At 53.2% G+C, this 12,893-nt stretch overlaps 1 protein-coding gene across 1 annotated transcript; it reads left to right on the top strand.

Annotated features, from left to right (window-relative positions):
• Positions 1–718: 718 nt before the first annotated feature.
• On the top strand, positions 719–12,611 carry CSUI_000168 (fha domain-containing protein). Its single transcript, XM_068060402.1, has 5 exons — positions 719–5,200; positions 6,185–6,366; positions 7,198–7,352; positions 7,980–10,368; positions 10,655–12,611. Exons 1-5 carry the CDS (start codon positions 2,305–2,307, stop codon positions 11,969–11,971), a joined length of 6,939 nt encoding a protein of 2,312 aa, XP_067927635.1. The 5' UTR covers positions 719–2,304; the 3' UTR covers positions 11,972–12,611.
• The last annotated feature ends 282 nt before the right edge of the window (positions 12,612–12,893 follow it).

Raw genomic sequence — 12,893 nt, forward strand, 5'->3', positions numbered from 1 at the left:
TGCTTCCCACTGTTAGCGTGTGCATGAACGATTGCGCAAGCCTGTATTATCATGCTCAACGGCACAGGCATCGCGTTCCGACTTTCAAGATCGCTCATCTCCCGCTAGGGCGTCCGGTAGTCCAAGGTTGTCTCAACCGGAGTCGGAGCTCACAGGAGTGATGTTACAGAGTAGGGTTCGCATTTGTCTTCGGCACTCAATCCCTTTTGGTTTCTGCCTACACCGGTGAACAGCCACCAAGGTGCCCTCCTGGTTGCGTCTGCTGGGAGCCCGTCACGTCTGAGACATCTTTCGGAAGGCACCGCCACACCACCGGACAGGACCAACGAACTCCGACCTCTCAGCTCGGCATGTAATCATCTCAAATAATCGCGTAACCCTGTCCCGTCCCGACGGCCCAACTGGGCAGACGCAGTGAACGTGAATTCTTTGAACAACATCCTTCCACAGGAAGACTCCGGCATCGTGTAGACAATATGCCTAGCCGCTTCCCTTCACTATCGCACTCTCTAGGGAATATCTTGAACCACAGAGAGACAAACGGCAGTGCTAGGCTCGATCCTCGGATACCGACTAGCAGAGCTTGTTCATCCGTGTAGGCAGTTGCATGAGACAATCATTCTGCACCCGCCGCCCATGCATGTCAGGGAGCCGGCATATCGATTCAAGCACACTGTGGTTAGGTTGTCAAGCTCGTGTTCTTTTTTTCTCCTGGCACCGTGGTACTAACGACAAGACAGAAAGGAAGAGGGCAACCTTGTGAATGTGTCAGGTGTTGTTTTCTCTCGCGCCCCGTCCTGCGCTCTAGAAGTTCCAATCACCGTCTCGCGAACTCACGCGAGAAGAGTGTTTTCGGTGGAGACAAGAGTGTTGCCCGTCCGACACGAAGGAGCTGCTTGTGTGAGGCGCGGCCGACCTTGGCGTCTCGGAGCCTAGTTTCTGCACGACATGGTTTTTCCCTGCACTTTCGGTACACGCCTCCTTGTCAAGGCACCGCCGACAGAGATCAGATAATGTTGTCGATGGTCAAAACTTCAGCCGGACGGGAGCGCTGAAGGCGACGGCCGACTTTTTGTTGACACTGTGAAAAGACTACATTGGCGACTGTTTGTTTGTATGAGCAAAAATCGCTCAGCTCAGATGAGTATGTGGCTAGTAGTGGAACCCACTGTGCGTATCTAGGAGTGGACGGACCGGACTCCGGTTGCTTGACATCGTGCAGCTTCTTGTATCCCGCGGCCCCTCTCAAAGACTTATCCTACTGTCCAGCTGCGCTACGCTGCCTCATCTCTTTGGTAGCCGTGAGTTCGGCTGAACCTCGTCGTCTGGGGTCTTGTTTGTTTGTGTGACCCGCTCAGCTCCGTCCCGGCGGCGTCACTGTTGTCCGTCGCCTCACTTGGAGGTGACGAGCTGTACGCCTCTGTGGATGGGAATGTGTCACGTCTTGCCTATGCAGGCTTTTAGAGCAAGTGGCGTTTTATTTAGACAACTGGCTGCTTGGTTTCTTTTCGTCCTTACTAAGCTGTAACCTCCCTGCTAATTCACAACAGGTGTGCAGGTGCACTCGAGACCAGAAGAAAGACGTTCAGGGGGAAGAACAACTCAGGGTGCGAGAATTGTTTTGTTGGAGCACTGTACAACTGTGTGGAAAGATTTCGTGGAGGAACCCGGGAGTTTACTCGTCCCTCTTTCTCGATTCTCTCGTGAGTCCGAGGGGTGGCGCCGCGCCTTCTCGTGCTCATGAGGTAACGACCGGGGACAGGATCTGCCAGGGAGAACTGTGACACGATCGTATGAAGGACAGCGCCGTTCATCCTAGGCGAACCCTTCCTTGTTGTAAGACCCTCTTTTTTCCTACCGCGTACTATTTTTTGTACGGGGACAATCAGAGCACATCCTGCCGTCCTGCTGTCATGGACGTTCATTCGGAGCGCTACACAGCGCGCGTCGATTTTGTCGCTTTGCAGACATTTATGTCTCATTTCTTTGCTTAACACTCTTCATGTCACTCCCGTGGCACACTCAACGACTTTTTGCATCCAAAGCAGGTTTCTCTTCCGCTGTCCGTCTCCGCTACGGGGTTGCTCCTGTCTAGATGCCTAGAGAGAAGGTCAAGAGGTTGCTTGGGAGTTTTTTTTTTTCTCGATTCCGAAGAAAAGTTATGAAGAAAGAGTCCAGGTGCATTTCTTTCCGCAGGCAGCCTTGTGCATCGACCTCAGAGTCTTTTTCCCGAATGCGGGCACTGTATCTGTAAAAACGGTCGATTCGTCTTGAGAATTTTTATATCTTAGTAGTAGGGACTCCATGTCGACAGTGGATGTCTCCGCTCTCGCAGCTCCCTCAACGGAGACGGCGACTGCCGTCAAGACATCTCGTACCTCCTCTTCCATTTCTTCGGCCCCTCACGTTCTCTCGCCCCCTGCCCCGCCGCTGCTAACCGCCTCTGTCCTGGCGCCTTCTCGCTTGCACGAACGGTGCGAGCCTGTCGGTGTCTTTTTCTCGAAGGAAGAGAAGGAAGGTTTTAGTACACAAACCGCCAGCTTCACTGCTTGTCCGTCTAGTCCGGACTCTGTCGCATGGCGAGGGGGCGGAGACGGGTATGCTGTTGCCGACAAAACGTCCACAGAGAGTCAGTTCTTTACGAGTGATGCCGAGGCAGCGAGACGCATATCCACTGTCAAAAGATCTCCGGATCTAATAAAGAGATTTCCGAGTACGGAGGAGAAACACGACCACCTGAAGAGGACTGAGAGCAATGGTGGAACCGAGACGAGGACCCGATTCCCTCGAAACGAAAGTACGGACATGGTAAATGCAGATTTGTGTTATGAAGAGAACTCCACGGGAAAGAGAGACTCCAAAACAGACCAAGGGAATCGTTTTCTTGACGTGGTAACAGTCTCGGGCGGATCTGTACCGCCGAGTAGAAGCCTCTCCGGGCAGCACCTGTTTGTCCACTGTGCCCTCGGAAAGAAGAGCGATGGGAGTCCGGGGGGAGAGGAGACAGGAAACGCAGAAGGGAGCAGCACACGGCACCGCGTAGATGGAGAAGAGGGGCAGAGGAGGGAAGAAGATCCGGCAGGGGATGGGAATGTCGGGCACAGACGTCGCTCTCAAGAACAGTCGAAGACAAGTTGCAGAGTTGGTCCCCCCCCCAATGAGAGAGGTGTCACCGATGGAGAGTTACACAGGTATCCTCAGTTCAGTGGTGGATGGAAAAGTAGAAAGGGAGAGAGACAAGAACAGGCACGGCTGGGTGGCGTTTTGGAAGGAAGTCAGAAGAGTCGCAGTTTTCCTTGTATCGACAGACTGTATACGAACACCCTGGAATCCTTGTCACTTCAAGTGGAGCCTTTAGAAAGGCAAGAGATAAGAAACAACTGGAAAGCCGGGCAGGGGGACGTCAGAAGGAGGGAGAAGAAAGCAGTGAGAAAAGAGGGTCTTCTTTCTGCAGGATGCAAGCATGGAGGGAAGCAGGGGAAGACTGAAAGGCGACGGGTTAGAACGGGACAAAGTGTCGGAGAAAGAGAGGGTAGGGTGCCTGTCACGTTGGTTGAAAAGTCTCATACGGAAGCCTGCTGTCTGGCAACAGATCTCATTCCTACGTCTCAAGGAGCATGCTCGTCTGCGGTGAATCCAAGAGCAAGTACGGCAGAAGAGAAGAAGAACGCTGTCCAGTCGTGGCCGTATACGTCGCGTCGTGCCGACTCCCGGAACCCAAGCCCGCTTGAAGAGAAGAAACAGTCCAGAGTACTTCTTTCCACGTCTGTATGTTTCTCCTCGTGTCTTCCGTCAACGATGCTTCTTCGGCAGCCTACACAGGTTGAGCAGGGGACGAGAAATAGTTGTCACCAAGGTGTAGACAACTGTCAGTCGTCAACGGAGACCTTTCCAGCACAGCAACAGCGGGCAGCAGCTCGTTCTGCCTTTCCCTCCAGCGGAGCATGTCTTGTGGGGTCCTCTCCTGCTGTTTGCACGAGCAAGGAGAAAAGGCGGTGTGATCCTGTGTTTCCATTTGGAGAAGGGGAGCACCGACAGCAGGTGGCTATCGTAGAGGAGTCCTTCATGTCGAGCTGCTCACAGTTTGAGCTTCTAGCCGGTCGAGCGCTAGTCACCGGTGAAGACAGAGAAGAAGAAAAGCTAGAGAATTCCGCGAAGTCCCCCGAAACAGAAGAAGGCGAAGAGCTCTCCTCTCTGCGATTGAGAGAAGGCGCAGAGACGAGCGAAAAAGAGGACAAAGCACCCTCATCAAAATACTCGGAACCGATCGTGGCGCATGTCACACCCAACCCATCAGGGAGGGAGTCTCGAGAGATATGGAAACCGATAGTGAGCTCGGTTTCAATTTCACGTCAACAGACCCTTGAAAGCCACGCTGTCCTCAGTCCTGGCAAGGGCCGAAAATGCCCCTGTTATTTCACGTCGTCTATCCTTTCCACCCAGTCCGAGATGTCCGCTGGTATAGGAGCGGTAGAGATATCTCGCAGCTTGCGACGTGAATTGACGTGCTCGATCTGCCTCGAACTACTACAGCTTCCTGTGACAGTGGACTGTGGACACACATTCTGCCGGTACTGCATCGCCCGCTCTAGGCTGACTCGTCTTGTGTGTCCGCTCTGTCGACAGGCCTTGCGTCCCATTCCTTCTCTAGCTATTAACACGGTGCTAACGAATCTCCTTAACTTACTAGGTCTACGTAAACACACTGTCTCACAGTTCTACCCATTTAACTTGTTTGGAGGGGCGATACAGCCTCTGGAATCAATAAGAAGAAGACGCAGGCGTGTGAGACAGCGATCTTTGTCGCTCCAGAACGTCATGACGAATGCCATGGCCGAGGATAAGGAAAGAGAAGCAAGGTACATAGACAACGACGGCGGTTACCATAGTGCAGGCACACTTGGCAGAGACAAGAAAGAGGATGAGGAGGAGGACCACGAGGAGCCTTCAAAGTTGAAAGTTCTAACAGAAAACTGGTGGAAGGAGAAGTCTCTTAAGCCATACGTCGCGATGACACTTGCCTTGCGTCTCTTTCTTAGGGAATTAGGACAAGAGAGTGTAGTCTTCTTCGATGATTTAGTGGGTGCTGTTGTCGAAGTGTTCGATCGAGAGAAACTCTGGAGTCATAGCAAGTGGATTTTCTCTCAGCAGGACCTCGAAACTTTCTGCCACCTGGTGCAGTTTGACTCAGACGAACGAGGTAAGAGCCTTTGTGAAGGTGTGACTCAATCAACTGCCTTCTTCAAATGACAATAGCGGCCTGATGAAACGCGTTCATTCGATACCAAACCAAACGTTTCTGTCTCATTAAATACAATGTAGGTGTTTCTTGGCTCCAAGTCTAAGCAGTAGTACTGCCTGTCTTATGCTGACTCCAGCTCGGCATGCAGTGGAGGCCTTTTCACCCCGCTGTGCGCTTACGTGGCATTCTTCGAAACTCAGGTCTACTCTGAATACTCAGTCTAGATTGGAAAACAGCGAATGAAAAGGATTTCTCAACTGAACCTACAGCACTGTTGGAGTACTGTCTATTGTCGTCATGCTCTGGATTGACCGGCGGGTGTTATCCCGGTGGTCTTCCTGCTGTAATCAGTCTTAGCATGTGACAGATATGCTACAAGATCAGGCTGGTTGATAGGCCTGCCCCATAGGTTCATCAGGCTGCTGGGTAGGAGGGGACCGGGAGCGAACACGTCTGTTCTTTTCCTCGCCTTTTGTAGCAAACCCTTTCGTTACCTTTGGGCTTATGCATACCGTCTGTACCTTGCTTTTTCTCCGGATAACGTCCGTGTTCCTTTCTCCTCGCTGTCTTTTGTTTCTTCCTGCAAGGTACAGGCAGAGATCTCAGGTCAGGAACTATCGGACAATATAGCTTGCCTGTATACACAGCTTGCGCTCCCTGCTGTGATGACGGCCTGTGGGATTTGCTCCCAGGGGGTCCCCCCAGTTCCGTCAAATGCGCTTCAGAGTGAACTCAATTCAGCAGAGGGACAGAGAGGGGATTAGTGTGGTTAACGAGCGCTGTTCTGTGGCTCGTCTCCGATAGAGGCCATGGTCGGACATGCTGTGGAGGCGAATTCCCTGTTGGTTCGTGGGCCTCAGCAAGGAGAGCTACGTGCTCTTCTCTATATACTCATGTAGTTTACTTGGCGAAAAGTGTGTCTTCTGTTATGTTGGTTCGCAGCCAGTTCACTAGGGCGCATACGGACTTGGGTGGAGGAGTGCGTCTCTGCCTTACCTCGCGTAGGGGCTCGACGATACTTAGCGGACCCGGTCACTGGAGGAGAACGCCAAGTCGTGCTCCGAGTGTTACCCGACAAACAGCACAAGGTCGAGGGAAGAGTCTTCGATTCCGTATCCATTCAAGTAAACACTAAGAGACCCCATCATGAAGCAGTTTGAATCCGTTCTTGGCATTAATGAACTGAAGCTAATTTTAAACCTGATGTCGCTTGCATGCGTATCGGATTTGACTAGATGTCATACGTCGCTTGGCTGAGATCAAGGGATGCCAGGCAATAGATTCCATACTATACAGCCAACAGTATATAACCCCTCAAACTCTTAGCTTAGGATATTGGTCTATATATATATCTATATGTTTTGATCTGATTGTGTCGACTACGAGGACACATGATTCGGACTTCTCAGTACTTACTTACCTTGAACCAGCAGTGCCCGAGGGTGCTCTGGCCCCCCGCTTAGCCGCCACGATTGAAAGGCTGCTGGACGCATCTATTTCACTTTCTACAAAGCAAGACGGATAGATCTGATTCACGATATGAATTGTACAGCGGAGAGGACGTACAACGCGGCATATTCGTACCACCTGGGACCAGACCTCTGAGAGGAAAGCTGTGCTGGAAAGGATGCGATGAAGTCCTTTCTTTTGCATAAGAATGCTTTTTGGATTTGCCTTTGGCTTTCCTGTGTAGCAGAGGCGGATTTGTGACGGTAAACGAGCCATGTCCAAAGTGTCTTCTGCGTGGTTACACGCGTGAGTTTTTGCTTGAAGCCTTCCGGGGCAGTTGATCAGCAAGCCGCCACCCGGGCGCTGTGTCTCACCTGTTTTGGAACCATCACGATGAATACAACTGTTTATCATTGTCTACGCGTCCTTGCTCCTGCATGTGGGCTGCCCTCGTCTGTCTTGTCGTTCCGTTTTATTTCTTGCGTGGAATCGCCTTTTCTTTACAGCATTCTCTGCCGTGGGACTTGGGGAGACACCACCAAGCTCTTCTGCATATTCCTCATTCTTCTGTCTCGGTCGCACATCTCCAGCTTGTCCGACAAGGAACAGAAAATGAACTTTCAGTTATCGATCTCGGCTCAACCATAGGCACGATGCTCAGGTCAGGCAGGATACGTATCAACTGAGAAGGAGGCGGTGAAGCTGCGAAGCGTGGCGCTGTAGTAAAGGAGGGAAAGAGACGCCTTGGCTTGCGTGTGCACCGCATAAACTGTCCTGTACATGTTAGCTCAGAGCAGTTGAGTGCGTGGCACGCAATGACCATGCCTCGGTCGTAGGTGTGGTGGTAATAGTATCAGTTGACACGTGTTTGTGTGTGCACACATGGTTACACACGGCTACATCTAGTTGCTTCATTGGAGACTATAGGCTGAGAAGGAGAGGAAGACAGTACTTGGAAGGTGTTCTTTGTACGGTTCCGGTTCTCACACCCTTTACTTGTGAGGGATCCTCCCCTACCTTTCTTTTTCTTCGCACTTCCGGAACTACTCCTCTGTCCAGGAACGTCAGGTGCTTCTTTTTTCAGCTGTTTCGTTGCGGGTCGTCGAGCTGAGCTGAGCCTAGCTTCGAATGCTGAAGCGCCTTAGCAAGCCGGCAAAGGAAAGACCACATTATTACCTGCTCCAAGGGATAGTTTCCTACTGTCTGTGTCCTCTCTCTTTCGTCTTATTCAGGAACATGTTCTTTCCTTCCTCGTGCTGTTTGTTCTCTCTGGTTTCCTGTTTTCTAGAGTGTGTGGCACTTACGCGCTGAAGTCCTCGGATGTCATACACTTTGGTGACCACATTGAAGTTACTGTGGAGATTATCCCAGCTCGAGTGGTTAAGCGCCTCGAACGACACAGGCGTCGTCAAGAAAAGAAGAGCAGAAAGAATAGCGTATGCCAAAGACAACCACCAGAGATCCCGCTGCAGTTTGGAAATTACGCCCACACACCGGCTGCTTTGCTTTCCTCGTCAGTCATGCCGGTGAGAGGAGGGCAGAGATGCGAAAAAAAGATGTCAGGGAGAACCGTCTTCTCAGACCCGTCATTCAAGGGAGAGGAGACTCGGCATCATCGACATGACGTCAAGAGCGTCGTCTCGCCTTGTTCCGGGGTGGACGTCGCAGAGGCGAGTGAGGGGACGCTGGGTGTGGCTAAATCTCTCTCCTCAGAGGGGAGCGGACAACCGAAAGTGGATGAAGACATGACTGGCCTCGAGAAGACACTCCCTCCGAACCCCTTCATGGGCATGCGATGGAGCAACAGTCTACACTCGTGTATCATGACAACCCGGAGTACCTCAGAGCAGAAGGGCCGGGAGCGACGAAAGCGCTTTCGACTGCGGATGACCACAGAACGGAGAAAACGAGAGGTCGAAAAGGGTCCATTACGGATGGAACTCTGCCGGCTGTCGGCAGGAAGCGGCAGCGATGGCGGTGGCGTCTTTTGCAAACCTGTTGCGGCCTTCCCTAGACCTACCTGTGCCGGTTCTTTTTCACCACTTTTCGCTGATAGCACCAGCGCTCGAGGTAATCTCGGCCTTATCGCAGACAGTAATTCTCCGTCGTCGTCCTCTTGGGGGGTTGCGAGGCGAGGAGTAGTTGAGAAGAGGCCTCCAGCGTCTTCGTCCGTGCTGCTTCTGGAGAACGTACGCCCATCTGAGAGTTCAGGGTCTTTCGTTCCTGTCAAAGAGGGGCGAAGGAAAGAGAGAGATCCGCCGCTCGATCAGAACCGGAACTCCGGGTTCCGACGAGCGGCCACTCATCCTTGTGACAATGGCACAAGAACTCCTGAGGAGCATTGGGTCGGTGAACGGACGCCAACTGACTCGAGTGAATGCCAGGCCCCCCACGATGCTGCTTTGGAGGAAGAAGGGAAGAAAGTTACATGTCTTGAGGGGGAAGGGGAGGGCGAAAGAGGCGGTGCCGAAGTGACAGTTCCGTCCTTCCAGAGATGTCCTTGCAGCAACACCCCTCAATCTTCACGGAATACAGCATTGTCACCTTACTCGCGTGCGGCTTTTGATGCGGTGGGAAGCGAGTGCAGCTGGGTCGGTGGAGCCAGGGAGTGTCGGCGTCGACAGCCGGCGAGCGTTCAAAGTCCCCCTGTGCAGCATCGCGTAGGCGACCTGGTTGCGCAGCCTGTGGACAATGCCCATGAAGGGGCGGCATTCTCGGGAGAAGGGGAGGGAAAAAGTAGGTTTGACGAAGGTCTGCTGGTGCCTCCACCGTTCACCCTCCCTCAGTGCACGGAACTGGAACCTCGCAGCTCGAGTGTGGCTTCATGCAGAGAAGTGGGAGTGCCCATGTCGCTGAAGTCGTGTAGACTGGAAGCCCTAGAAGGCGGCGGGCAGAGCTCAGCGCGTAGCCCTGGATCTCCTTGGTGCACTCCAGGTGTCGGGGGACCTATCAGTGGAACCGCATGCATCAGAGCTGCTGGGGTTCCGGGATTTTCAAATCTCGGGCGAATAGAGTCAGGAAAGAGAACAGAAGCAACTCAGCCCCAAGCTTCCCACGGGAATCCCCATCATGACCTCGACACAGCCACGCAGAGAGAAACCACTTGCGGTCCGTCCGCGTACCGGAAGAGCATGGGCACCTCAGAGAATGTCGCTGTACCCTTGCGGGGAGGAGAGACCTTGAGCGAGCCCGGCAGTCTTGCCCAAGCCGTCAAACCAGGTGGACTCGAAAGTGAGCAGGAAGAGTTCTCTTCCGGAGACTCAGGTATCTCATCGTCTTATGAGCAAGACGATCACACAGGGGTGGACCCACTGTATCCCGGCGATTTGGAAGGTCTGCAATCGTATGCGCTCCTGCGTCTGAGGTGTACCGGTGGCAGTGGAGGCGGGGGTCCTCGAGCCTGTGATAGCGGGAAAGCGTCAGTAGTCGATTCGAGGCTGGCTAAAACAGCGGATACCGCAGCTGCAGCAGTCTACACGCCAGAATGGGAAAACAGTGACAAAGACAAAAGGAGGCGGGGTGAGGTAATAGTAGTAGGTGGAAGAAGAGACGAAGAGGACGTATCTGTGCAGGGAGTTGAGGAGCCAGAAATAGTAGGACCGGCAGTCGAATGGATTCCTCCCACTGGGCTAGTGCTGGGCAGAGGACCCTATAACCCTAATCCAGGTTTGAGAAAGGTAAGGACCCTCGCTTGTTGGAGAGCTGTATGACAGCTTACATGCTTAGAAAATTGTTGGTAGACGGACGCTGGTGTATGTCCTATGCCAGAGTCAGGTCATCACTCTCTGATTGGGGTGGCTACAGACACATCCCAGCAATATTGTTCCAATAGTTGGACGTAATCTTTTATGTTTGTCCAGAGTATACCTGGACGTTCGTCATCGAATCTTCCTGCCCACTTCCTTTCAACGGTGGAGCATGTGATTTCCTTGTCCAACATGTCTTCTTTTCTCTTCTTTTTAGCTTGCAGTGACAATGCGGAACGGGTACGTGAGCCGGGCACACTGTCTGATCTACTATGATGGCTCACGTCCTCCAGATCAGCGCTGGGTGTTGAGGGACACAAGTACTCTAGGGACATACATTCGCGTGAAACCGTTTATTCCGCGTTCCTGCCCGTTAACTCCCACGTGCATGCTGAAAGTCGGTCAATGCAAAATCGAGATCAGCCTACGTGACTCTACTGCTTCGTACTCATCATCGTCGTCTTCATCATCGTCGTCGGCGTTTTCCGCCGCGTCCAACGCTTCTTCTCTCCCCGACAATCGGGGAATGCCAGGAGCCGGTATCAACAATAACGTCGACCTCTCACGACTCCTCGAGGAGCCGTCTTTCCTGCGAGACCGCAGTACCTCCTCATTCGCTTCTTCGACTCCCTCCTTCCATCTTTCTACGCAGCGTTTACCCTCTCTTGCTGAAAGCGCGTCGACGGTAGTTTCTCAGCGGATGAACTCTGTTGCTGCAAGCGGGCGTCGTCCACCGGTTCGCGCACATCACCAGCCCTTCAGTACTACCCTGTCCCCCTTCCCTGGCGTGCCCCCGATTCGGCTTCGGGCTCCACCACTTCTTCAGCGAGAGAGAACTGATTTCGCTATTGCGGAGGGGGCCATGTTAGCCACAACCGCACCTGAGACCGGCACGTGCATCAGGTCAAGAAGAAGCAATAACTTCCACCGGAACTTCGTGCAACGTCTGGATCCAGGAGACCGGGAGAATGGCCTTGAAAGTGAGCTGTTGGGATTGTTCCACGGCTTGAATCAGCAAGCCACAGGACCAGCTGTGACAACAGGAGAAGCTCGCACTGCGGTATCGCAGCTCCGAGGCATGCCCGAATTCCCCAGTGCAGAGGTGTCTGAACAACTTGATCGGGAAATCTCCCGACTCCGGCAACGCTTTGTAGCTTCCTTGGGAACTGCGACGACAGGGGAATTAGAAGGGGCGAATCAGCATACTCCCGGCGTTGATTTGTCCACGGCCGTGTCTGTCTCGCGAGCTGCAGCTGTCGGGAATGTGTCACGGGAAGGGAGTCACATGAGAGACGGCGCCGGACGAGTAAGGGGCACGGAAGCGGCTACACAGCAGTTGCTCAAAAAGGACTCTTCCTACTTGGAGAGTGTATCTCAGGCGGCTGGGAGCGAGGGTATCCAGAGGCAATCACCTGGCCGTCCTCAACCTGCTTCCACTACTGACTGCGTTCAGAGTGACGCGTCGGCGTGCTGGGCCGAGAGAGCGACATGCGGCAGCGTCACAGCTAAGCAGACAGAGACAGCTTCCTTGTGAACGCGTATGCGTCGTTATCGATGCCGGACACACTCCAACTCTGTCTCTCTTTAGTCACAAGCCGCCGGTCTGGCTCCACGCTTGTGGGAGTGGACTAGCGTGGTGCAGACTTCAGGATCAGATATGGCGTAGGACGTCCACTTGGCGAATACCGGTGAGCCGGGGCCAGTCTAACGATGCTTGGAAAAGATATGAGATTTGTTGTCGCCGATGGAGAGGGTAACGTAGCGGAATAGGCAGTTGCCCGGCAGAAGGCGTCGCCACACCGTACCAGCGTGTGAATAGGACGACTGCTTCCGATGACAAGAAATGAGGAAGACCACGGGGTGCGCAGAGATGGGCATGCCTTCCGAGTTTCAAATTCTTTCCTGTTGTCTTTGAAATAAGAACTTCTGTTGGTTGGTCCAGTATGTCTTGCTTTTGTCATATGAGCTGTGATGGTCGTTGCGACTTGTTCCGGTGTCGTCGCGTGCCTCGACAAGCGCGTAGCCGGTACGCTAGATGTGAAGTGTGGACGGCCCTTTCCGAGGAGCGGGCATCTCCCACTAAACGACCTGCAGGCACGTGGGACCTGCAAGTGCGTAGACGCTGTCGCCCACTCCAACGACTAAGTGGAGTGGCACGCACCATCTCATCAACAGCCTGGAAAGCCACCTTGTCTCACCGGTCACGGGGTAAAATACGCTCTCCCTTGCTTGTCTGTTTATGCTGAGGCTTGCTTCCATCTTGGGGAAATGCTGCCTGTTTCCCATCTAATGCAGTTTCCCTTTGTCTTGTTCTTCCCCGCACAAGCAAGCGTATATACAGAGTCTGACATCACGAGACACTCGCGAAGTAACCTCAGAGGTCGCGTATGCCCCCAGCGCGCATACCTAGGTCAGCTCTAGTGGAAACAACTGAGGCTCGCAGTGATCCTCTGGTG

Source organism: Cystoisospora suis (assembly GCF_002600585.1).
Source record: "Cystoisospora suis strain Wien I chromosome Unknown contig_72, whole genome shotgun sequence".
Taxonomy (NCBI): Eukaryota; Apicomplexa; class Conoidasida; order Eucoccidiorida; family Sarcocystidae; genus Cystoisospora; species Cystoisospora suis.

Coding starts and splice junctions, on each gene's coding strand:
- CSUI_000168 (XM_068060402.1), top strand. CDS start 2,305: ATGTCGACAGTGGATGTCTCCGCTCTCGCAGCTCCCTCAACGGAGACG. Junction 5,201..6,184: donor GTTTGACTCAGACGAACGAG/GTAAGAGCCTTT, acceptor GTTGGTTCGCAG/CCAGTTCACTAGGGCGCATA. Junction 10,369..10,654: donor CTAATCCAGGTTTGAGAAAG/GTAAGGACCCTC, acceptor TCTTCTTTTTAG/CTTGCAGTGACAATGCGGAA.